Source organism: Phoxinus phoxinus, assembly GCF_949152265.1.
Source record: "Phoxinus phoxinus genome assembly, chromosome: 22".
Classification (NCBI taxonomy): domain Eukaryota; kingdom Metazoa; phylum Chordata; class Actinopteri; order Cypriniformes; family Leuciscidae; genus Phoxinus; species Phoxinus phoxinus.
In genome coordinates this window covers 21,954,474-21,977,996 of record NC_136897.1, presented here as the reverse complement: position 1 = coordinate 21,977,996, position 23,523 = coordinate 21,954,474, and the positions used below count along the sequence as shown (strand labels likewise).

At 37.9% G+C, this 23,523-nt stretch overlaps 1 protein-coding gene across 3 annotated transcripts in view; it reads right to left on the bottom strand.

Moving 5' to 3' along the window:
- Positions 1-23,523, bottom strand: part of diaph3 (diaphanous-related formin 3) — a 284,319-nt gene that overhangs the window by 228,871 nt on the left and 31,925 nt on the right. For all 3 annotated transcript variants that reach the window (XM_079598020.1, XM_079598019.1, XM_079598018.1), the window contains exon 3: positions 22,933-23,037. In XM_079598020.1, coding sequence (XP_079454146.1) covers positions 22,933-23,037 — 105 coding nt within the window. The remainder of the gene's footprint in view (positions 1-22,932; positions 23,038-23,523) is intronic.

Below are 23,523 nucleotides of genomic sequence, written 5' to 3'. Positions count from 1 at the left end.
TAAATGTTTATGTTATTTAAAAAAAACGGATTAGACAAACTATATAAAAAATATCAATAATACAATAAATAAATGCTCATCTTCGTACTTTTTTTTTATTCGTTATAAACCACAACAAAAAAATCGTTCTGCATAATCTGACTTTCAATCAGTGCTAGACTAAAATGAGTTCACGCATCTTTCATAACCTTTAAACCTCCGAATTAATCCTTTTTAAGAAAGTTTTTTTATCGGAAGTATATCATCACTGTATTAAATGTAATTGTGTAAAACTGTCAAAACATTAGATGTTCTTTTTAACTTGTTAAACTTTTACCATTAGTAATATCCACATTATCTGTTTCAGGTTGGGTAATTGAGGCTCTCTAAGTACTTTTTATAACACTAAGGGGGAAATTAACAGGGCATGATTCTTATACAAATGTTCTTATGCCTGATATTTAATCCAAAATATAGAATCATATCTGTTTAACTCAATACACCCTCTCAGGTTCCTCTCCTTTCTAAGAGCTCTGTGCAAGCTCTGTGAACTTCAAGAAATTTAGTTTAAGCCATAATTTAAGAGGTAAGGTGTGAGCTACACTTAAAAGGTGTGTAAATGTCAAGTGCTTTAATACAGCCATAAATAAAAGTGATAAAATAAAGAATATGAATCTTGTGTCACATATACCCGTGGCACAGATGTGTCTATCTGCGGGAATTAAGAGATTATAGCGAAATCTCACCATCACTTTTATGGCGGGCTCACAGCAGATAGCGCCTAATTCCTGTCTGCAATCCGTTGGGGTCAACCGTCGACAAATGGAGAAGTGGAATTTGCGGGTTATTGGCAGAGGATCTGTAATAGGGCTGACATTTACCATCAGCCTCTCCCTGATAATAATGACCATTTCTCTGTGAAACACAAAAGGAAAGCTGTCCCGAATACGATAAACCAGAAGTTCATAAGTGAGGATCAGTCAAGGACAGGAATTAACTTAAGGTAAGAAAAAATTGGAGTGGATAGCTCCCCTTCAACCTCTCCTAGGGCTTCTATGAGTGCTGCACATGTCCCGGCTGCAACCCTTTCAAAGGCAGGTCAATGGCAAGAGATAATTAGCTGTAACATATGATTAGCTGCATAAAGACATTATAAAATGGACTATCCTGAGGGCAATGAAAGATGTTTCAGCACACACACACACCCTTGAAAGACGCAAAAAGGTGAAGAAGGTGTTCTCTAAGTCTGAGAGAAGACAGAGAAAGTGATTTTCATCGTGTGGTCGATAACAGATAAATGGCTGATATTAAATTTCTATAACATTTTGTCTAAATAAATGGGGGAAATTTTTTTTTACAGTATGATGGATATAAATTGAGATGAATATCTAAATGTAAAAAGAGAGAAAATGAGCATGCACAATGAAACATCCAATATAAACAAATACCAATAAAATAATATAAAGCCAAGGATTATTTATTTTATTTACAAACTTAGGGCTATTCAATCGTGCCGGGTGGCAATTTGAAAATATGACCATTAATATAATTAATCAACAATTAACACCCAGAAAACACATGCAAGTAAAGATGCCAATAGAAGCACACAAATTTCCACATCTAGTAGGCAGTCTACTGAGGAACTGAGTTACAGGCAAGGCAGCAGAGACGGATCAGCTCACAAAGTCTCAATAACACAGCCGAAAAGCCCTGCTGAACTCTAGAATGTTCTTCACTGGTCACTTCACATCGCCAGTCGCCTGAGCTTACCCTTTGCCTCCCAAAGCAAATTAGTTTTAGGGACACCCTCTGGTGTTGATGTGTTTCAGGGTTTAGACAAGTAAATGCAGTTTTGATTGCTTGCCTGTGTCCAGCAGTGACCTCTCTGCATCCCGCTGGTCAAGAGAATTAAGAGGCGAATAGAATGACACTGCTTCCCCCCACCAAGCCCACAGTAAAAGACCCAAGAAGGTACTAATAAAGCTTGCCAATCTGGCAACCGCTGAGCTTTTCATTTCTCTATCCTCAGCGATGAGAAACACTTGCTGTGACCACTGTTTAAGAACCCAAGACTCCACTGACATTTACTCCAGAAGAGAGGATGGCGTTGTGTCTACAATGACGAGGCAGTCGCATGGTAATAAGATTGTGTGTGTGCGCATTAAAGACGTGGCTGTATTTTTATATAAGACTTTAACGTCATTTCTGATATCCTATTAAAGTACTTGCCTAAAAACCTTAACAAAGATGTATGAATAGAAAACGTATGCAGCTGACAATCTGACACAATATGTGTGTTTAGGATTCATAGAGCTGATGAAGGTCTGGAAAATTTTGGGTCTGGATATTTCAAAAAAGATTAAATGACCCCTCAACACAGTACACAGGATGAGGTACAAAATGTTAAAAAGAACTATATAGACCTATATAGACTTCTATGGCCTCAGAATCGTACAAATCACACTTCCAAGAAAAATGGTAAGTTTCAAGCAAAGAGAGTCACCCGAGTAAAATGAGGAGGGGGTCAGTTGAGTAGATGAGAAGGCAATGTGCTTTGTCAGCTATAGCACATTAAAAATCACTTCCAATTAATTCCTGTCACTGTTAGAGAACTGAACGCCTATGAAGCATTTTACAGTAAGGAAGCTAATTGGGTGTTTTCAAGAGTAAGAAATGGGTTAGAGGCATGAGACCTATTGTAATGTAATGTAAGTAAAGCACAGACAAAAGAACTGATTAAATTAAAGCTTGAACCATGCAGTGATGTGAATTTTTGTTTTGTTTTTGTTTTTCGAAATAAAGAAATACTTCAGTGGAAAATTTGTAAGGTTGTGAATAAATATAAAACTTTTTGCAATTCACTGGCAACAATAATGCTTTAAAACTGCAGTAGAGAGGAAATGTAAAAGGTTTTCCTCAACACAAAAAGTACAAACTATCCTAAAATAACTTTGGAAAACAAAGGTGAAACTGAATAGCCTACATTAATAAATAAAAATAAATAAACCCCAATATGTTTTATTTCTTTTGACAACATTCGATATGCACACAAATATTTTACATATTTGCTGTGACGTCATTAAAAATATGGTGTTAAAACATATGGTGCTCATACTTAAACTTAAAGTAGATCTTTTTTAAATACTATGAATAAAAAACTATTATGAAAAAACCATTACAAATAAATAAAAAGCCTATTAAAAAGACAGAGATATTTTGCATACTTCATCAGCAAACCTCATTGTAAATATTCAACACATCGTACATACAGTCCAAAGCTATACCATTCTAATGTGAATTGTTTTAGGGGGGGTTTTTATCATCAACACACCTACAGTACAGTGTTTTTCATCTAAAATATGTGGAGCTGCAGTTTACAAGAAAAATAACATGAGGATGCAAGGTCCTTTCACCCTGCATCAGACTGGCTTCTCTGGAAGTGGTCGTTTTCTACAGAGTACCAAGCTATGCTAGATCTGTGTAGACAATCACTCACACCTGTGTTCCTACAGCTTACTGTATTCATCTTCATCACCACTGTCAGCTCCTACTGAAGCACTGGATCACTATAGGTTGGGATGAGATGTGGGATGTTGTGCGTTTGTGGTCGGGGACTACAATAGCAAGAGCAAAACAAATGCTACTGAGAGAAACAATACTCACAGAGGAACATATGCTTTGGTTTGTTTTGATGAGTACAACTCTATGGGAATAATCATAGGTGGTCTTTTTATATAGACCTTGGGGAAACTCATTATTGCTGAAGGTACCATATGACAGCCATTCAACCATCTCATCTGCATAACCAAATGGAGATATACAGTAGAAAGACATTCAGGAAATTAACCTGACTTTATACCAGATCTGCATGCGCACACAAAATTTTGTATGGAAGAGATCATACTGATTTAAATTTTGTAATCCAATAAATTGAAAGGAACAGTTCCCCAAAAAGAAAATCTGTCATCATTCACGCACACATTCTAAACAACTATGACTACATTCAGCAGTGTAATTCACGGAAAGTCTTCCCCTCCACCAAAGCTTAAAAATATGTTGAAGTTTAATTAAGTCAAGTAATGCCAAGTTTGATGACAATACTGACACACAAGAATCAATGATGTTAAATGTCAGTCATATCAAACTTGGTCCAGCATGTTAGGGACGTTAGTGATTTGCACTGTAGTGACGCTTACAAACTCATGTTGTGCCGCAAATTGGTTTGTCTTTAACTAAAAGATGGAAAACAGATGTTTTTTATGCAGAGAAATAAGCAGATATATGGTGATAAAAAAATAAATGAGACAGTGGAGGAGAACAGTTGCTATTCTCTGTTTTTATTTGAGCTCCACACGATGCGCCATGTTACACTAGAACATTCTCTTGCCATTTACAGTCAGGAACTATTTTTACCGGCACTTAATTAAAAAAAGTAACATTAATACATTAATTTTGGGTTTTAATAATTGTACTGTGTGGTAACAGTTTTATAAAACTAATAAGGAACTTGATGGAGTGCTGTATTGTGAATAAGTCACGGTTGTATTCACAACACAGTACGGCCTCCTCCTGAGTGCCTTGGCCTTATATGTTTTTTTAATGGTACACACTACACAGTGTTTCTTCTTTGCCTGTTACTTTAAGAGATCTTCCAGGGATACCCCCTATGCTGCACAGCTGTAAGACCATTAAAAGCAAAAGGGGAAAAAATACTAATTAACCAGTTAATAAATGAGTGGGCATTTCTGTCAGTGCTGAGAGCACACTGTTGGCTATTTACATAACCTTTAGAGTAGTCTGTGAATTTCCATTTCTCTCTATGCTGAATAAAACATTCCTAATTTGACTGATGAATGTTGTGACTGCCTAATGGTAGCACTGTCCTTGGAACCGAGATCAGCTCAGAAAGCCTGTCCCTGTATTTTAATGAATCTGGGGAAACGTCCAGACTATAACACACAAACACAACCTGTGTGCATCTTAAAACTAACCCTATTCATTACCTCCTCAAGCCTTAATTGTTTTTCTGTTTTAATTTTCTCTTTTATCAATGCTGAACATAAGGGTTGAAAGGAAGGGTTGAAAATATATTTTTTTATGTTTTACTATTTTGCAAGTGACTGAGCATTAAAGCCAAACTAATTTCCTAATTTTAAAAAGCCTTACAAGGTAACTAAATTCAAAATAAAATAAAAAGAATGGCAGACATTTGGGCCCAAGTGGCGAAGATAAAAATATTTGTCATTGTATCTTTGTTATTAACAAATAAGAACAAAATATACACATTACATATACACAACAATATACAAATTAAATATACAGTGACTTATTTCTTCAGCTACAGTCGGTGTATAGCATTCAAATAAGAAATTGAATGTATACAATTTCAATAAAAAAATTAAAAAACACTACATAGACTTTACTATATAAATTATACATTGATTCTTATTAATGCTACTGTATAAAGTTCTTTAGTCAAGCAGTGAGTGATTTTCTCTTTTGTTGTTTTATAACATTAAAGCGATAATTCCCCCAAAAATGAAAATCATGTCTTAATTTACGCTCTCAAGTTGTTTTAAACAAGTTAGTTGTTTCTTTCTCAAGTGACTATATATCAGGGTTTTTCCTGGCTCCAAACAAGGCGGAGGTGGTAAAATCATGATCATGGCTGAAGAAAACACTTTTTACAAGCACATATTCTAGGTATTTTAATAATAAGATAAATAGATTGTTATTTTGAGGACATATCTGTCATATTCTGTTTCTTTCCCACAGGATTTTGTGAAACTGTGGTGGCTGGACCTTGGTCCTGTTAGGGGGGTCCGAGGACATGCTTCTCCATAAGAGAATTCTGTATAGATAAATTCATTAATCTGGTGAACTTTGAGAGTTCAAAATTAAGAGCCCCAACCCATGGTCATTGTGCAAATTGAACAAAGAAAAAGTCTGTGCATTGACTTGTACCTGAACTTTAAAGGGGACTCTAGGGCTCGTGTGCTAGAGATGTGCGGATCAGCCCTAACGTCACCTGAATCCGCTGTTAAAAAGACATCCACCCGCCAACTGCTCAAATCTGATATTCTCTGATTTAGATATCTGCATCTGATCATCACATTACAATTATTCAAACGATCAGTGTTAAGCAGGTTGATATGGCAACATACGGAAGTAGGCTGCTTTTAAATGAACATTTGTTTAAAATTAAAGTTCTTTGGTAAAAGGACATTTCTTTGGTAGCCTAAACAGGCTTTACTCCCTTCAAACTTAAATTATCACAGTTTCATTACATCGTTGTTGGAAAACACTATTAACAGAATTATTAACAGAATAAATCTGTTAAACTTGTGTATATTTTTAGTTAAAGCTGTTAAGTTATAAAGCAATCTTATGTAGGGTTGTTCCTTTGTGTTTTATATAATGACCACTAGAAGGTCTAGTCATGGTTTCCTTGATTGCTTTTCCCTGAAGAGAAATACATTGTTGAAAAAGTTAAGTAAAAGTGACGCAGATTTGTTGCGTTTTAACGCGAAATGAGTTACGCGTCTTACATTAATGATTTATATACATCTCATCGACCCGGGCCACGACCCACCCAGTCAATTTAATGTGTAATTTGTAGTTGAAATTTTTGTCGACACCCAGAGGAGTCAGCCGCCTCGTAATTCTTTATGCAGCAAAAACGTGGTGTGTTTTTCCTATTATGGTAGCCAATGGGGACTTTGGTTACCCACATTTTGTGTCCAGCACAAACAAACAAAGCAAGCAAGCAAGAAAGAAAGCAAGAAAGAAAGAAAGAAAGCAAGAAAGAAAGAAAGAAAGCAAGAAAGAAAGAAAGAAAGAAAGAAAGAAAGAAAGCAAGAAAGCAAGAAAGAAAGCAAGAAAGCAAGAAAGCAAGAAAGAAAGAAAGAAAGCAAGAAAGCAAGAAAGAAAGAAAGAAAGAAAGAAAGAAAGAAAGAAAGAAAGAAAGCAAGAAAGCAAGAAAGAAAGCAAGAAAGCAAGAAAGCAAGAAAGAAAGCGAGAAAGCAAGAAAGAAAGAAAGAAAGAAAGAAAGAAAGAAAGAAAGAAAGAAAGAAAGAAAGAAAGAAAGAAAGAAAGAAAGAAAGAAAGAAAGAAAGAAAGAAAGAAAGAAAGAAAGAAAGAAAGAAAGAAAGAAAGAAAGAAAGAAAGAAAGAAAGATTTGTAACAACTGAGTGAGTAAATGGCAATTTTCATTTGTGGGTGAACTATCCCTTTAAGGACAAGCGGCAGCATGTTTACTGTTAGGCAGCTGTCACTTTAAGACCTACATGCATCTAAAATACATCAGATCTTCTCTTAACTGATTACCTTCACTTTAGACATAACCAACTGTGTTTATATAAACATTGTGTAATTTGACAGTATTAGCGCAATACGATTCGAAAGATAATTTAGTCCGGTAATCAGGCGCTGTTTGACAGGCTTTTAGTGCGAGTGTGCTTCAGGTGTATGCGCTCAGAAAAGCGAATGTTAGAACAGCGCATCAGCACGCTAATGAAATGTTTAACTGGCAAGGCTTTAAAGCACATGCACATGCTTTCGTGAATTGCAGTGTCCATTGAGTGTAACTCTACCTCTGCGTTAACGTGATGTGAATGTATGTCGCGTTGTACAGTATGTTCAGATGGAGACGCCAGAACTGCAACTGCTAGAATACACTGTAGCACAATAATACTACAATATTTCTTCAAAAGCAGATCGTGGAGAGAGACATTTTAATCGTCCACGATCAAAAATCATCATATCGTACACCCCTAGCTGAACATCACCTAAAGCATCACATTAACACCTAGAAAGGCTAGTCAACCCAGTAACAAAGACTGCATGATTTAGTTGTTCACAGTTCCTTTTTGTATTTTTCATCAAAGAGCACTGACTGTTTCGGTACACATTTAATGGCACTGTCGAGGTGTCGATTAGAGGATGGATACCCGACCCGAGCCCGACGGGACCCGCCGGTACCCGACGGGCCGGGCCGGGTTCGGACAGATATTTAGAAATGATGTTCGGGTTCGGGTCGGGCTCGGTCACATCAGCGCGATAAGGCATTGAACATTTTAAATTTAAAACAGCTTATGTAGGTAGCCGATGTGCCTGATGCTTTCACTTGATGCAAACGTTCGTTTTTGTGATTAAAATACATGTAAAATATTACCATCCGTCTTCCTGTGTGCGGACATTTGTTTATGTAGCCGTGACAACGAAACGCGTGCATAATGTGCGCGCGCCAGGTGTTAAGAGCGCTTGTTGCTCCGCGCGCTGATGCGCTTGTCCTGTTGACATTTCCGATTGCCTTCCTACAGTTGCTTAATAAAAGCGGGCTTTCCACACAAACAAACGTACAATTGTCATTAGTATGAGAAAAAAATGGGATTTTAACTGTCGGGCTCGGGTCGGGCTCGAACATAAATATCTTTGTGCCTGTCGGGCTCGGGTCGGGTTCGGTACTGCTCTGTCGGACGCGGGCCGGGCTCGGACTGAAAAAGTCGGCCCGATCCGCACTCTAGTGTCGATGAGTCGTCCCTATAAATGAACAAAGCTTTTAATTGACTGTCTGCCTTACTCTCCTCACAGTATACAGAAAGCAACATTGTACAACTTATACAAAAGCAACAGGGTGAAAAACTGCATTCTTTTTGGGAACATTCAACTAACAACCTGTGTTTGACAAAACATTGCAGTATTATTTTGCAAAGTTCTCAGTAAAAGGCTGCCCACAGTTATGCACTGGATGGTGTGATAAGGTCAAAGCACAATGTTTTTTTTTTTTCAATAGCCACGATCTTTTTAGAGGCACACATTTTATTCCAAATCGAATTATGACCAATGTCACACATTCACCTTCAGATCTTCAAATAAATGGAAAATAAACATTGAAAATCTGACCTTCAGCCATGGATGTCTTTGAAATACTCTGTTTCCAAACCTGGAACAACCGCACAAAGTCTTTCAGTAGTACTGCGACAACATCCCCAACAATGTTAACTCTAAGGTCTGTTTTAAGCCTCTAATTCTTGGTATGTTTAGCTGAAAGAAAACAATGTACTTTAAGAACACTTTTAGTGAACTCAACAGCTATGTCTTTGTTACATGGTTTTGATACATGGTTTGTATGCAGCCACCACTGACAGCTTGGCAGGAGCTCATTCTGAGAGTTTATTTGGTGTGCACCGGGTCAGACGTTGGTAGAGTGCAGGTAAGGATGCGTAGCTTGATGCAACAGTATTAGACATGCTAACAAGGAGAGAAACACAACACAAGACACTAGATGCTGCTTAAACCCTTATTATTCAGTAACTATGTCTCCCAATTACTTTGACTTACACAAAACATCAACAATGGTACAGATACAAACGCTCTGTGTGGTTTATTAGCGTTGTCAATCATTGCAGCCTTATTTGCAAGCGCACACATACACAGACACAAAAGCTTTTTGGAGCCAGGAGACTGTTTACACTGATCTGTGTTTTAATGCCATGCCATTTTCCATGGCTATTTTTATGGCAAACATATAATAAAAGATACACACAATATCTATGTAGGGCTCGACAGTGCGACCAACTGAGATGAAACACAATGAACTGAGACGAGTGATATCTATAATGATTATAACATGAATAACGTGAACAACAAGTTAATATTAAGTGACTTACAATTTAGGAACACTGTGGTTTTTGCTCTATTTCGTCAACGAAAATAGATCAAAACAAAATCACAGCTGAACCACTGCGCATCTCCTAGCAAACATGGGTGTTTCGTTAATCAATTAATCTGGGTTTTCAAACAAATCTAGTGAGTCAATGATTCAATGACCCATTCATAAAGGCAGTCGCTTGCTTGGTCACTGAATCATTCATTCAATTGATTCGTCCAAACAGCCGATTCATTCAGGAACATAGACAGTGACATGGCACCCCCTACTGGTTGTTTTAGTTACATTTTTTAATTATTTCAATCATTTAGTATTTCTATATTCAAAACAGATTTAAAACAATCTCATAACATTGTTATCATGAATTTAAATGCATTCATGCCACTTCTGAGCCTCATTAAACAGTCGGTAAATATACCTAAATGTTCTTCTATGCCACCTCTGCATGAAGATGAATTTTGTTGATTTAATTTGATTGGTAACGTATTCTTCCAGATTGTGACTTGTTATTCTAACTCAATTTATAAAAATAAATTTAAGAATTTGACATAAGAGGACATTTAATAAAATTAGAAAAAGAAAAAAAAGGGAAAAAAGTCAAATATCGCCTCATAATGGGAAGGTTACTTTCTGTCATTGATCAGAAGGGGCTCCTAAAAATAAAATGTAAGCATAGAGCCCTGTATAGACCATAATATATCTTTGACAAATGAAATGTAGTCTGACTGTTAAAAGTCTTTCCAAGTTCAGCAAAAGAGCCCCAGACCATCATGCTTTGTGCTCAATGTTCAACAATTGGTATCATACAACGAAGATCCAACATGCGTGACAAACCAAGTACTTTAATTCATCGGACAAGACTGATGGAAAGTTTGTTCCCTGATTCCATGCCTAAATATCAGACTCACCCAGAGCTAGATTTTGGATGGTGGATTGTTTCCTGCATGTAACATTTGCCAACTCTTTTGTTCCTTGCTACAATGAAACGGTTGAATTCCAGAGCACATATCTGGAGCAGAACAAAAGGCCAACCCTGCGAATGTGGGATATATTTATTAGTCCCATCATCATCCCATATATTAAAACCCAATAATTATTTCATGACCAACAATTTTGCGATATTTTGAGGAGGACACAAAAGCGGAATGGAGAGGTTAATCTTTGTAATTACCAACCAAGGTATTATCCCACGAGGAAGACGGGGACGTAAGAATAGCTTTGATTCTGTTGATTCGTTACTTTCACTAGCATTTCTCTAAATATGTGACACTCACATGAACAACAGATCATAAATAATGGAGGAAGGGATTATGATGGCGGTGGTGATTCAAACATGTTTAGAGGTACATTAGTGTTGTCACGATAATGGTATTTAACTTCGATAAGATAACTTGAAAAGTATCAATATTCGATACAGGGAAGAACCGCCATAAATAGGCTACTGTCATATATTTTATTATCATCAATAATTTTGTCCATCCATTGAAAGTCTAGGCAATCAATCATTTCTTCTGAAGAGATCAATTTATATGATGACAGATTTTAATTTAGCATTTTATTCATATACAGACATTGCTCAATTATCATTATAACTCTCTCACCTAAATGTTTGCTAACTCAATGTATAGTGTTTTTACAATGGGGTCATTTTGTTGCAGAAGAACAAGATAGCTTGATTTCAAACTTTGAATTGAATTTTTAAAAAGACAAGTAAACAGACAACTATAAAATAAGAACAAATAAATTATTAATGGTAGAAAAAATTTAATAAAATGGAATAAGGATACAACTGAAATAAATTGCTTTAAGTTTTTGGTCCCACTTTATATTAAGTGGCTTTAAGTACTATGTACTTACATTGAAATTAATAATTTGATACAATGGACTTAGTGTACATACATGTTTTTACATTGTACTTATATTTTAAAAATACCTGCATGTAATTACAGCTGTAATTAATGTATGTAATTACATTTGTAATTACACTGTTGACCCTTCCCTTATACCTACCCATACCACCACACCTGTCCCTAACCTTACCCGTATCACACCGCAATAGCAGCAAAAGTGTTTGACAATAAAACATGAACACAATAAGTACATTGTACTTATTTTTCGATGTAAGTACATAGTACTTAAAGCCACTTAATATAAAGTGGGACCAAGTTTTTTTATGTAGGTCTAACAGTAGTACGGCTATTCATGTAAGAAATACAACAGACACTGAATAAAGTAATTAAATGGAAAATAATCTTGGATCGTTTCATTGTAAAATGTAGGCTACTGTACACATGCGTTGTTCTCAACTGTTTACATTAATTTGAGATTTTCGACTATGGGGCCGATCCACCCACCTTTATTTAATTTATTCAGTGAATCTCATATGCAGTATTATTTTTACATTTGATTACTTTAATCAATTTCTGTACCTCAAAACTTCTGTTAACCTACCTGAAAAACCTGAAAAGCACCGTTTATTTAATTTGTATCTTTGCTCCATTGTTTTACCAAAGAGCCCATTTTTCAAATTAGGTTAATGCATTTTTTTAAAAGAGCCACTGTTTTACGTCATACGTCGAATGTGTTGACAATTGACATGAATAGGCTACTCACTATACGGTCTATACCTATCCGTGTTCCGTGCACACAAAGCATCCTGTCAGTAGCAGATTCAGTCCCGTTTTCATGGCTTATTGTGCTTTTAATATTTCTTTTTAATATCAACCACATTCCACTCTTTATCTCATTTATCCAATGTTTCATTATTAATAATTTCAAACAGCATCATCCACTGAAAACTGCATGGATTATCATAAATACTACACATGTATAGGGGATAAAGGTCTCTGCAGCAAAAGCAAAAGAACCCGGTGAAATGTTTTGATGCGTCTCTTGGCAAAGCAAAGCACCAGATTCAATAAAATGATAATCACTTTTTTTATATAGCCTTACTTTTATATTTTCACTGCTGTTCTAAAAAATAGTTTTCACCATTACCACTAATAAGCTACGTAGCTGCTTGAATCTGAGTGCAGGAGCTCAAGGATTTCTGTCGTGTGAAACCGCACTTTGGCCTGTACAACTTGAAATATATTACTATTCTAAACTTTTCTTTTCATTAACTTAGGTAGATACAACAAATTAATTGTAATTGGTTGCTTTTTCTACAGAAAGCTGATCTCTATTTATGTGTCCTTTTTTAATCGATCATTTATTGGTAAAGGGTGTGAGACCTGGAGCCATATATGCCAGGTGTGGCTTGTTGCGAGCCATAGGCTCCCGACCGCAGCTCTATTGTATTTATTTGTGCCATCGCTTGTAGTTTGATTATTTGTTCTTATTTTCTTTATTTTAATTTGAAAGTAGTCCTTATTTTTCCTGAACATCGCACATCAAACCGTACCAAAACCGAACCATTACACCCAGTTTTATTCATCCATCCAGCCATCCATCTACTGTACCTACCTATCATCCAATCCATCCACCTAATCTATCCACCCAATCTATCTATAGTTAGGGTTGGGCATCGAGAACCGGTTCCAACTTGGAACCGTTTAAAAAATAACGATGCCATTGGAATGAAAAAAATTCAATTCCGATCATCGGTTCCGCGCAAGTTTTGGTTTCCATAGTGGCCACCGGATTTTTCGAAAGTGCTTGCCGCGCCCGCTTGTTCTGTTGCAGCCTTGGAGCACGGTAAGCGGCGCTCAAAAGTGTGGCTTTATTTCACTTAAAAAAAGCCTGAGTCGGCACTCCACAGTGCAACACTTGACAAACTGCATGGTGTACAAATTAACAAGGAGTGTCCAGTGGCGTAACTTTGTTTTAAAAAGTGGGTGGGACAGGTGGGGTGGGGGTTGGTAATACAATGCTAAATCACATATATGTACAATAACATTAAGTCCAACAATCGATTTAAATAGTACATGGGGTTTAAGTTGTCGTTTAATGAGATGTAATACATGTTGTCAGTGCCAATAATTATTGTATGAATAAATGCATAAATCCGCTGCACTTATTTAACGTGTACCTTAATGGTCCAGTGGTAGAACTTTCGTCAAGCGTCTCAGATGTTCTGGGTTCTAAACCGCACTCGTATAGTTATTTTTTTCTCATCAAAACCGATTATGCTCGTCATCAGTGGTTGTATATCAAGCAGGGACACGTTTGTGTGCATTATATTTTGTGATTTGACCGGAACGAATAGAGAGTCTCCTCAACGAATTGAAGCGCGCGTCCGAGTGAAGACAGTGCGGTGTGCGCAAGCCAGAAGAGAAAACACTGTATCCGCGCCAATGATCGCACATTTCAGTGCTAGATCGTCTCTTATTTATCAAACGAACGACATGAATGCTCTGCTAGTTAACTGGAGATGTTTTATTTATATGTATTGGAACATTCGGATCAAAATAAAATGACTCCGCCCCTCAAAGAATCGGAATCGAAAAGAACCGAAATCGAAAGGAAGAATCGGAATCGGAATCGTTCAAATCAAAACGATGCCCAACCCTATCTATAGTATCCTCCTATCTACTGTATACTGTATTCCTTCTACTTAGTGTTAAGTTTAAGACATTTAAAAATGTGTTCATGCACATTATACCTCTGTGCTAAATATTGTTTAAGATTTCACATGACTGTTTACCGAAAGAAAAAGGGGACTTATATTATGAAGTGCCCGGAAGTGCGGTTGTTGTTGTTAGCGCATGAGTGAAGTGATGGTATGTTTTGGTGCGGACGAATAAAAACGGATGATCGATTCTGAAGTGTATCTTTTTGAGTAACATTGGTAGCAGAGGATGGTTAGCAACTACAGAGTACCGCCAACCTTTGATGAAGGAAAACCATATGAAAGTTGGAAAAATGAAGTCGCAATCTGGACCAGGGTTACTGAACTCGAAAAAAAGAAACAGGCGCTTGCTGTGGCTTTGGCGCTCTCGGGAAGAGCGAGGGAAACGGCGATGGAAATACCGGTGGATGATTTGAATAAAGACACTGGCATGGACACATTACTTGTAAAACTCGATGATTTGTTTCTCAAAGAAGAAAAGGACCAAGTTTATGAGGCGTACTCGAGCTTTGACCGAATTATGAAAGATAGCAGTGTTTCCATGACAGACTATATCATTGATTTTGAACAGCGGTACTCGCGGATGCGTAAATATAAGATGGAGCTTCCCGATGCAGTATTAGCATTCAAACTGCTGGACACTGCGTGCTTAGAAGTGAAAGATCGACAGTTAGCTCTGACAGCATGTACAGATTTGAGTTTTGCGTCAATGAAGTCAGCACTAAAGAGGATTTTCGGAGGAAAGTCTACTTCTACAGTGGGGATTAATCAGGAAACAGCGTATGTAACAGAACAAAGGCGACAAAGGAGCAAGCCATGGTCGCAAAATGTTCAGCAAAAGACAACACTGCCTGGCACTAACCCTCTGGACAGGTATGGACGCAGATCAAAATGTGCTGTTTGTCAAAGCACGTTCCACTGGGCCAAAGACTGTCCACACAGAGGTGAGCAAGTCAAACTGACTGAAGATTGTAAAACAGATGATATAGAGGAGTGCAACATTACTCTGTATACAAAAGAGTCGCCCACTGAAGCAGAAATATTTATGACAGAGTGTTTCGGCTCAGCAATAATAGACACTGCATGCACACGGACTGTGTGTGGACAGGAATGGATAAATAGCTACATCGCTGAACTAAGCCAAAACGAGATAAAAGACCTGAAGAAGACAGAAACACACAGTCACAGACCCTTTAAGTTTGGTGATGGAAAAGTGGTCTATTCCAACAGAAAGTTAAAAATTCCTGCAAAGATTGGACAAACTAAGTGTCATATTGAAACTGAAGTCGTGCCAGCGAAGATTCCACTACTCTTGAGCAAGGCATCCATGAAAAGAGCTGGGACAGTGCTGGATATGGAGAATGACAGTGCGGTGATGTTCAGTCAACCTGTAAAACTTGACTTTACAAGCTCTGGTCATTACTGTGTAAACATTATGGACAATGACAAGAAAAAAATTCAAGGTGATGACTGTGTCTTGGTAGCTGTTGAAGATGTCACTCTAACGAAACAAAAGAATGAAGATGTACAAAGTCAGTTTGACGAGGAAATACTGACAATCTCAGAAAAAATTAGCTCAGCAGAAAAACACAAAATCCTGATGAAGCTTCACAGACAATTTGGTCATGCTTCTGCTGACAGACTGCAAAGACTTCTTACTAGCTCAGGCAATAAAGATGCAGAATGTAGTGTCATTCTGGAAAAAATTGTAAGTGAATGTGAAACGTGTCAAAGATACAGCAAGACCAAACCAAAGCCTGTTGTTGGCCTACCGCTGGCATCTCAGTACAATGAAACTGTTGCAGTAGATCTGCATGAACTTCAACCAGGTGTGTGGTATCTCCACATTATTGACCAGTTCACTAGGTTTAGTGCAGGCAGCATACTGACAACGAAGAAGTCTTCTGAAATAGTAAAACACTTTGTCCATGTCTGGATAAGTGTACATGGTCCACCTCAGAAACTGTTTAGTGACAATGGGGGAGAATTTAATAATGATGAGGTTAGAGACATGGCAGAAAACTTCAACATAGAAATAAAGACAACAGCAGCATACAGCCCGTGGAGCAATGGACTTACAGAGCGACACAACCAAACACTTACAGAGATCATAATGAAAGTGAAGACAAGTAACGGCTGTGACTGGGACACTGCATTGGACTGGGCTCTTATGGCAAAGAACACCATGCAAAACGTTCATGGCTACAGTCCTCATCAGTTGGTATTTGGACAGAATCCCAACCTGCCCTCTATATTAACCGACAAGCCCCCCGCTTTAGAGGGCACCACAAAAAGTGAGTGGGTGGCAAAACACATCTCTGCTTTACATGCATCAAGAAAGGCGTTCACAGAAGCAGAATGCTCTGAAAGAATACGGAGAGCACTGCGTAAACAACTGCGTCACACAGATGAGAAATATAAAATGGGTGACAAAGTGTACTACAAGAGAGTTGATTGTCCAGAGTGGAAAGGACCAGGAGTTGTCATTGGCCAGGATGGTGCAGTGGTGTTTGTCAGACATGGAGGAACCTGTATTAGGGTACACTACCTCAGACTAAGAAAAGTAAACGCAGACAGCAGAGATCAACATGTCAATAAGGATGATGCTGAAATTGACACAAACAATGTGCAAAGACAGGAGATGATGACAGCTGCTGTCAACAACACGGAGGGAACAGAAACTGTAACCGAAAAACAGCAGAGTCCGGTGCAAATTGAGCACACAGGGGCATCCACTATGGGACAGAATGTAGCAGCACAACACACAAGTGACGACATAGGGACACAAAGTGATGCAGAGCAGGGAACTGATGTCCGTCTAAAAACAGGGCAAGTTCTAAAATACAGAGACAGAGAGAGTGGAGCTTTGCACACAGCAAAAGTACTAGGGCGTGCAGGCAAAGCTACTGGCAAATACAAAAACTGGTACAACCTTCTGCTCATTGAACCCACTAATATTGCAGGCAGTAAAGATTCAGTTGACATATCATGTTTAGAGTGTCTTCAAATAGAACCCGGCGTTACTGATGTTAGTGCCACTAATGTCAGTGAGGATGTATTGGTAACAAAAGATCTATCCTTTGACCTAGCCAAACAAGAAGAGATGAAGAGTTGGAGAGATAACAGTGTGTTTGAGGAAGTTCAGGATGAGGGACAAAAGTGCGTCTCTACCAGATGGGTGTGCACTCTCAAGGAAACACTAACTGGAATAGTACCAAAAGCACGTTTGGTGGCCAGAGGTTTTGAGGAGTTAAATGTGTTAGAGCTACAAAAGGATTCACCCACATGTGCTTCAGAGTCTCTCCGACTGCTGGTGGCAGTTATTTGTCAAAAACAGTGGACACTTCATTCCATGGATATAAAATCTGCATTTCTACAGGGAATAGAACTGTCACGTGACATCTACATCAGGCCTCCCCCTGAGGCTATCTGTGAGGGAACATTATGGAAGCTCAAAAAGTGTGTATATGGTCTGGCAGATGCTTCGTTATACTGGTACAATAGAGTGAAAGACATAGTTCTGAAAGCAGGAGGAAAAATGTCCAAGGTTGATCCAGCTGTTTTTTATTGGCTAGATCAGGACTGCACTGTAACTGGGGTGCTTGCCTGTCATGTGGATGATTTCATATGGGGGGGCACGCAAAGTTTCTCCACAACCGTTATACCACACCTCAGATCTGTTTTCCAAGTTGGACGTGAGGAACATGATCACTTCTGTTATGTGGGAATAGATTTTGTGACTGTGGACAGAAAAGTACAAATACACCAGGAAAACTACATTCAACATATGCAGCCCATACATATGGATCCTTCGCGAGCTGTGGAACAAGATTCATCTCTCTGCGAGGAGGAAAAGGATCAGCTCAGGTCCAAAATAGGCCAAATTCTTTGGGTGGCAAGGCAGAGCAGGCCAGATGTTATATTTGATGCTAGCAATTTGACATCTAACATAAAAAATGCAACTGTGCAGACAATCCATGAAGCAAACCGGATAGTGTGCAAACTTAAGTCCAAGAAGGTAACTCTAAACTTCCAACACTTGGGCAGAGACAGTGCTCTTAAGATGATTGTGTTCAGCGATGCTTCGTTTGGAAATCTTTCAGATGGAGGCACCCAAGGAGGGCACCTGATTCTTCTAATGGGAGAAAACGGAAAATTCTCACCACTTTCTTGGCAATCAAAGAGAGTCAAGAGGATTGTGCGGAGCACACTTGCTGGTGAAACATTGGCAATGTCTGATGGAATTGACAATTCAATTTTTCTGTCCACACTGTTCTCAGAACTAACTACTGGTGACGCTGACCATGCTCCACCAATAATCTGTGTCACAGACAATCATTCGCTTGCTGATGCACTTAAGTCTACAAAGTCAGTTTCTGAGAAAAGACTCCGACTGGAGATAAGTAGTATCAAAGAACTTGTCCAAACACAGAGAGTTGAGCGAGTACTGTGGTACAACACAAAAGAACAACTTGCGGACTGCCTTACCAAAAAGGGGGCATCAGCTTGTCAGTTACTCAAGGCACTGAGTGAAGGACACTGGAAACTGAATTAAAACAAAGTCTGTCTTTGAGTTGTACTCAAGAGCCTGTTGAAATATACTAGGTCGTATTTTTGTTTAAGGATGTTGTTGTTCAATATGTCCTGTTAGTTTGTTGAACTAAAAAAAAAGGAAATATTTATTTTCTTTGAAGAGTGGGAGTTTGTTAAGTTTAAGACATTTAAAAATGTGTTCATGCACATTATACCTCTGTGCTAAATATTGTTTAAGATTTCACATGACTGTTTACCGAAAGAAAAAGGGGACTTATATTATGAAGTGCCCGGAAGTGCGGTTGTTGTTGTTAGCGCATGAGTGAAGTGATGGTATGTTTTGGTGCGGACGAATAAAAACGGATGATCGATTCTGAAGTGTATCTTTTTGAGTAACACTTAGTACCTACCCATCCACCAATAACAAATTCATGAATTAATTTTAGTTGACTTTCAATGACTGTTGTTTAATTTGACTGCACTGACACTATTGTATGAAAACAATTGAGCAGGATGATGACATCACTGTTTGCATTTTAAATGGTCCATCACACCGATATGCTACTTGCATTTGAGCATCAGGGATTTGTTGTTTCCAGCTCTTTTAATATTACTTAATGAGCACTAATCAAGACATAATGACAATGCATCAATTTCCAAAAGAGCAAAAGCTTTGAGTATGAACATTCATTCAAGGTACAGCGAATGGTAATTATACCCACACTATGCTGGCAATGGCAAGGTGAATGTTTTAAAAGGTGAATGTTGTTAACAGAGAGGGAGAGGAGCCTATGCCAGAATCTATAGTTTCAATTACCAAGCGAGACGAAGGAGCAGAGCCAACAGGAAAGGCTTCACTGAAAGGCAATTATTCGTCAAGAACACGGACAGGGGGTAAACAACCAGGCCTGAATGTCAAAAGACAAGAGATGGAGAGAGTGAGAGATGAAGGAGGGCAGGAGCATGCGGGTGCATGATAGAGAGAGAAAGAAACTCCAGGACGTTTTCCACATTTAAAGTAATGTCCATCCATCAAACTAGTCAAGGTAGTGTGAGAAGAAGCTTATTTGAGTATGAAAAGGGAAATTTCGAAAACACCAATACATCACTGTCTGTTCTGTCCAACAGATTCAATTTTTATAAAGGATTTTCAATACATTTTATGTATAACCTAAGAAGAAAGGATGTGCAAAACCCTATACATTTTCAAAATCAAGTAGTTGGTGGGTTCCTTGAGCGAACAGGCAGTATAAACTGAAGCCCAGGATAATAAGGCTGGTTTTCAGGTTCACCTGACCCCAAGGTGTTCCTAAAAACAAATTACTTGATTAAATGGTTTGAATTTGCTAGTGGTTTTTTAACCTTCATTTTAACCTTGTAGATAAGGTTGTAGATCGTTAAGTCTACTATTTTTTTTTTTTTTTAAGTCTGGGAATATTAAGTCTGGGAATGCAGGGTAAGAAACATTCCTATAAATGTTTAATAGTATTACTTTTCAAAAGCCTTGATTTCTGTCAAACACCTTTATTGCCTTCAAAAGGTTTGTCCACCAGCATACACTAAAAATAAAGGTTCAAACGGGGTTTTCACAGCGATGCCATAGAAGACCCATTTTTGATTCCTTAAAGAAACTTTCAATGAACAGTTCTTAAAATAACTATTTTCTTAGTGAAGAACAATCTAAAGAATCTTTTTACCACTATAGAGATCATTTTTTTGCAATTGAAAGGTTACATAGATGTTAAAGGTTCTTCATGGAACCATCAATGCCAATAAAGAACCTTTATTTTTACGAGTGTAGTGTAAATCAACATGGATCAGCGTCATGTTGGTAGAATTAAAATGTTGGGTCATTTATTTAGGTAATTTTATCTGAGAAAATTCTAAAGATTCCAATACATTGGGAGTTTTATCATGATTGTCCAAGGTCAATGAGTTTCAGCACTCTAAATGTAGAAAAAGAAAGCTGATTGGAGAAAAACCACAAGTCCTGACCAGCCACTCCAGATAGCAAATACAATTCAAATTGAATCATCCTGAAATCTCCAAGCACTCCAAAATAATTAAATTCTCAGTGGAAAGAGGGGAGCAGCATTATAATTAAACTCCCTTGTTCTTGTCTCTCTTCCAACGTTCGTAGGCCCTGTAAACGAACACAAAGCTAACCGACAGGAGGATTAGATTGGGGAATTAATTTCGGCAGAAAAACATGCATTTTTTATATCCATCTAGCCTGAATCCTGCATATAGTGTTTCCACTTGTGTGTAGCTATATCGTGCAGTGGAAGAACTGGAGGATTTGTTGAACACGCTCAATTCTAAGACGTGTACACTTGTCAGTCAGTCTCACCAACACATCGGGACTTAAAAACAGACAAACAATCCTCTAAGCAGCATGGCTTAAAACTCAGAAACTAATCTAATGCAGAGAGCTCCAATCAGCATGTATAGGGAAGAATGCTTGGGGGAAATAACCCCCACCTGTAGTTTTTGATGAGCACCTGATGCTTTTTTGTTTCCAAAGCTAATCTAGCAAACTCTAATTAATTAATCAATCAGCAAGTTGATTAACATACAAGCCGAATTAGGTATCCAATGTTAATAAATGTTAAAGGGGACATATCGTGAAAATCTGAAGTGCTATAATCGGGTCCCTGGTGCATCTACCAACACAGAAAATGTGAAAAGTGACAACCCAGTAACTTTGTTTTGGTAAGCCTTTCTCTGCAAGCATGTAAAAAAATAAGCCGATCAGATTACGCTCTCCTTCTGACGTAGGAAGGGGATCTTCTTATAATATTTCCGCCCCTTAATCTGCACGTTTCCATCCACTGCGGCGCCATTTGGTTTCGCAAGCGACAACAGTGTAACCATGTCTAACGCAATGGCAAAAGTTCAAGCATAGCATGAAAAGTGTTCTATAGTTCGTTGGCTTCACAGACGGGCACAGAACACGATTTGACCAAAAAAAATGTCACAGCCGTCTTATAAAGACCTCAGGAAACTGTGTCAACTTGTGTAAAAGTTAAACATGATGGTACATGCAAGTCGATTAGATGAATCAATGTAACTCCACAACAACTACACAAATGTATCCACATTCAGAAACGTCCAAGTGCATCTAAAAGTTGCAACCTCTGACATTTGCGTGTTTTGTAATTGTATCCAAAGTTTGTGTAAAGAATCGGCCCCCTTCTGAACGGGGGCGGGGAGCAGCAGCTCATTTAAAGGCACACACAAAAACGGCACGTTTTGTTCACACGTCCAAAAAGGGGGCAATTTGTCAAGCTATAATAAATTATCTGGGGGGTATTTTGAGCTGAAATTTCACAGACACATTCTGGGGACACTACAGATTTATATTACATCTTGTAAAAGGGGCATAATGTCACCTATAAAGAAGGACTATTAAAAAAACCTTCTCACTCCTTTTAAAGCCATTACAGATGTATTGTTTTGGCATCACTGAGAAGCCAAACTTTCATATTAAAACACAGGAGGAGGATTTATATTAATGTCTGTTTTTATTTCTTAACAGCATTTCTTCTTCCTCCAGTATTCTAGCATAAAAACTCCAGACTATTTGTAGAAAAGTGAAATGGAGAATTACACATTGGGAAATGCTGTAAAATCACATCTTGCCATCCTTTACCACAGAAAAATGAGTTCATAAGTATACATGAGGAGACAACACCTCCCTCTCACCTCAGGACAAGAGAACAAAAGAGACAAACTAAAATGAGGGCAATCATCTCCGATAAATACAGTCTTTAGCCTGTCAATGTCATCATAAGAGGCCTGCAGTTACAGATATTTTCATCAGGGCAAACCCACCAGTACAATAAACTCACACACAGTCAGCACAGGCACACAACAACAAATTAACACAGACATGCATGCACATGGTGTCTCTGTGGTGGTCCTGCACCTTAGCTTATTATTTTGTTGTTTTACAAAGACACTGACACATCTGACATGGAATCGAGTAAATGATTGGAGCAGTCTGTGACGTGACCTACTACGGCCTTTAGGTCAAACAAGTCTGTCTTATTCAGTATCAGGGTTAATTATGGAAATTCATTATGAAGCAATATGAAACTAAATCAATCAAATGTATTTACTGCTCATGCTTTCAGGTTTAAATGTTAGTCTGTGTGGCTGCAATTATTCTTTGACTTACGGTTTTTGCAGCTGTGATGATGTACTGAAGGACCATCTCCCTTTTTGTGCCCAAGTCCTTCTCTCTGAGTGGTGCTTTCTTCTCTTCATTAAGATTCATATCCTCCTGAAAATACGAACCACATATAAGAGAAGGAAAATATCATGTTACAAGAAAAAACATCAAGTCCTTCAGTATTGTGACCTGCTTTATGAGAATCTCCATCATTACAAGCGACAAAACATTTGATCCAAACAAAAGAGACTAATGAATCAAATACTGATATCTACAGATTTCTGCTCAAAAGAAAAATAGTACTGGAGATGCTGATTGTTAACTTAGCAGAGAAGAGCATAGAGCTCTCACATCTTTCAATGCTCACATGAATCAAACCATGCCTAACACCTGTTCTTTTTAGAACTGCAAATAAATGAAACCGCAGGATGTCAACCCTTTACTCGTGAATCCATCAGGCAAATACGACATTAAGAAAAAGGAGACGAAAATGACAAAAACAAAGAAAGACTGATAATACTTGAATGTCTTAAATGTATCAAAGGAAAAAGCTAGATAAAAGAATTATTAAAGCCATTTTATTTAGACAAAATTTGC